Here is a 3,207-nt window from a genome sequence, read left to right as displayed (position 1 = left end):
TATTTGTATTCTTACGTGCTCAACAACCCGAGAAGATAAGGAGAAAGCTCAGAAAGACAACTTTAAACGCTCACTACATATTACAAAATTGGTTGACAAGAACGTTTGGTGCTAAATAAACCGAAGAGGGAAAACTCAGTTGAGGTCAACTGCCTATCCTAGATATCTATCACTACCGAAAGCCGGGCGGGGCGAAACTGCAAAAGCCTTTCGATGGAAGTTACGTACGCTCACGATATGGAATAACATATAGGAAAATAACAGAGCTACGACGTCGTTCATTGACGATATTGCCGACCCAAAATCATCAGATAGACATACATGCTGCGCCGTTCGCTTCGGGAACTAGTATTCCAATATAGAATCATCCACAAGTATAAACCACAAGCAAAGTAGGGCAAGCGAACGAAGTTTTCATTTGATAGTATTCTTTTACGAGACTAGCGAGAGAAACAGAGACGCCGTTTATCCATTCAGCGAACCTCGTTCGTGCCGGCCTACCTAGGGTGGGCAACGCAAGTGCGCAACGGATAGAGATGTCCGCGTTAAGCATTACATCGAATACAACGTCGGCGTGAGCTGCCCCAACGCAAGAGAACATCGCGATTCACGACGACCTGGACATCACGAGGCCACGAGCGCATCCGCCGTTCGCAGTTCACACAACTAGAGGTCACCTCTCCTTCATCCGGATAAGCTCAAAATCTCTTTCTTTTCTCACTTTGCACGATTATTTATTGCCTTTCTCTGCGAACGCCAGCCACAGGCACAGGGCCCGGCCCACCCGCGGTTTCCAAAATTGAATTTCGAATCACGCTGCAGCAGCGTGGCCCACACGCCATGCTGGCACGCTCCCCTTGTACAGCTGTAATACTCCACTTCCACCTAGCGCAGCAGTATATAAAGACGACTCATCTGCTAATTCTCGAGGCCAAACTCAAAGACAAGCGAGGATTAGCGATCGATAACTGGAGGGAGTATACAGTTGGAAAATTCAAACTAGACGCTGATCATATCGAGGGAGAGTTCAACTCAACTGGAGCGCGGAGATGGCAACGCCCAAGCTGTCCCCTGTATCGCCGGTGCGGCCGGAAGATAAGCAGCGCGCGTCCTCCTCGTCGTCGTCGGGGGCGGCGGCTGCGCCTCTGAGGGGGCAGGACGATACGGCGGTCGAGGAGTACGACCAGTACCTGCGGCTTCCGGAGCTCGCAAGGCTGTGGAAGGATAGGTGCTGTCCGGAGTGGGCCGACGAGGGCCTCGTCAAGCCGGCGTTGCAGGCGCTGGAGATCACCTTCCGCTTCATCTCCGTCGCGCTCTCCGACCCGCGGGGCTACGCCAGCCGCCGCGAGCTCGCGCGGCGGCTGGAGGCGCTCGCGGCAAGGGAGGTGGAGCTGGTGGCCGCGCTCTGCGAGGGCGAGCAGTGCCCGCCGCTGGCCGAGCTGAGCGCGTCCAAAGGCGTGCTCCCGCGGGAGCGGAGCGCGTCTGAGGTGTGGAAGATTCCCGGTAGCGCCGCCGCGGTGGTGTGCCAGGTCAGCGAGGCCAGCCTGCTCCCGCGGCTCGCCGCTTGGGACAAGTCCGAGACCGTGGCGGCCAGGATCAAGTACGCCATCGAGAGCCAGATGCAGGGCTGCGTGTTCACCCTCGGCCTCGGCGAGCCCAACCTCGCCGGCAAGCCGGTGCTCGAGTACGACCGCGTCGTGAGGCCGCACGAGCTGCACGCCCTCAAGGCGAAGATCGCGCCGGAGCCCAAGACCGGCTACCGCAACAAGGAGAACGAGGCGCTGTTCACTATCCACCAGATACTCGAGTCCTGGCTGTGCGCGGCCTCACAGCTTCTCACCCGCCTAAACAACCGGATCGAAGCAAGAAACTGGGAGGCCGCGGCGAGCGACTGCTGGATCCTGGAACGCGTCTGGAAGCTGCTCGCCGACGTCGAGGACCTGCACCTGTTGATGGACCCGGACGACTTCCTGCGGCTCAAGAGCCAGCTCGCAATACGGGCGGCACCGGGCTCCGACGCGTCCTCCTGCTTCCGCTCCAGGGCGCTGCTGCACGTCGCTAACGCCACGAGGGACCTCAAGAAGCGTGTGCCATGTGTGCTTGGCGTCGAGGTGGACCCCAACGGCGGGCCGAGGGTGCAGGAGGCAGCCATGAGGCTGTTCCACAGCCGGCGGCGCGGCGAGGGCGAGGAGGCCGGCAAGGTGGAGCTGCTGCAGGCGTTCCAGGCCGTGGAGGCGGCGGTGAGGAGGTTCTTCTTCGCGTACCGGCAGCTCGTGGCGGCGGTGATGGGCACCGCGGAGTCGTCGACCAACCGCGCGCTGTTCTCGCCGGCGGAGGAGATGGACCCCCTGGCGCAGATGTTCCTCGAGCCGCCCTACTTCCCCAGCCTCGACGCCGCCAAGACGTTCTTGGCCGACTACTGGGTACGGCGGATGCCCGGTGACGGTGACTCTGCTTCGTCCAGGCGAAGCTGAGCGGCGGAAATAGTGGTGGATGGATGCCGCCGGACCCTGAATTTTGCAGTCTTTCAAGGTTGATGATACATTTAATACATTTATGATTTATTTCTGTAGGGTAGTGGTCGCGTTCATCTTTCAGTTCGAGTAAATGTTTTATTGGGAGACATTTTGGTTTAGATTTGATTACTAGATGGTAACGGGAAAATGATCTAGGATCATATATTTCAATTAGAGTACTGATGATGTATATAATGCTCTGTAAATATGTTTCAATGGATTATGTGTCCGATATTGATAATGTTTGATGTACTACGAATTGTTTCAAAGGAAAAATTATTTCCTAATCAGATAGTAGTATTTTTTATATATGTTTATATACCTAGTTACAGCAATGCTCTATAAATGTAATCCTGGTGATGAATCAAATCAAGAGGATGTGGCTCAGGCCATCTTTTGAGACTTAAGCTGACCATGTCCTAATAGAAGATTTGAGCGGACTTGGTATATATGGACATGAGTTAGAGTATGCAACTAAAAGTAACGACCGAGCTGTTTATGTAATACTTGCACATGACAGATTTGGAAGAACAATCAACTACCCCCTCATCAACAGAGAAAAAAAAAGGAAGAAATTCCAGCGACTAATCCGGACATCACAAAACCGATAAGGTAGACCATAGAGGAAAAAAACAGCATTCAGCCAAAGATCATTGTACTGAAGCTATACAACCGCATTTTTACAGCTTAT

General features: G+C 54.4%; 1 protein-coding gene across 1 annotated transcript; it reads left to right on the top strand.

Annotated features, from left to right (window-relative positions):
• The first annotated feature begins 778 nt into the window (after positions 1–778).
• Positions 779–2,835, top strand: LOC127767098 (nematode resistance protein-like HSPRO1). The gene has a single exon (XM_052292358.1). It carries the CDS (start codon positions 1,050–1,052, stop codon positions 2,472–2,474), a length of 1,425 nt encoding a protein of 474 aa, XP_052148318.1. The 5' UTR covers positions 779–1,049; the 3' UTR covers positions 2,475–2,835.
• The last annotated feature ends 372 nt before the right edge of the window (positions 2,836–3,207 follow it).

This window comes from Oryza glaberrima, chromosome 1 (genome assembly GCF_000147395.1).
Source record: "Oryza glaberrima chromosome 1, OglaRS2, whole genome shotgun sequence".
NCBI classification, from domain to species: domain Eukaryota; kingdom Viridiplantae; phylum Streptophyta; class Magnoliopsida; order Poales; family Poaceae; genus Oryza; species Oryza glaberrima.
The sequence above is the reverse complement of the archived record's forward strand: the minus strand, read 5'-3'. Positions and strand labels throughout refer to the sequence as shown.

Bases quoted from the DNA above. Each gene is read 5' to 3' on its own strand.
- LOC127767098 (XM_052292358.1), top strand. From the start codon at position 1,050: ATGGCAACGCCCAAGCTGTCCCCTGTATCGCCGGTGCGGCCGGAAGAT.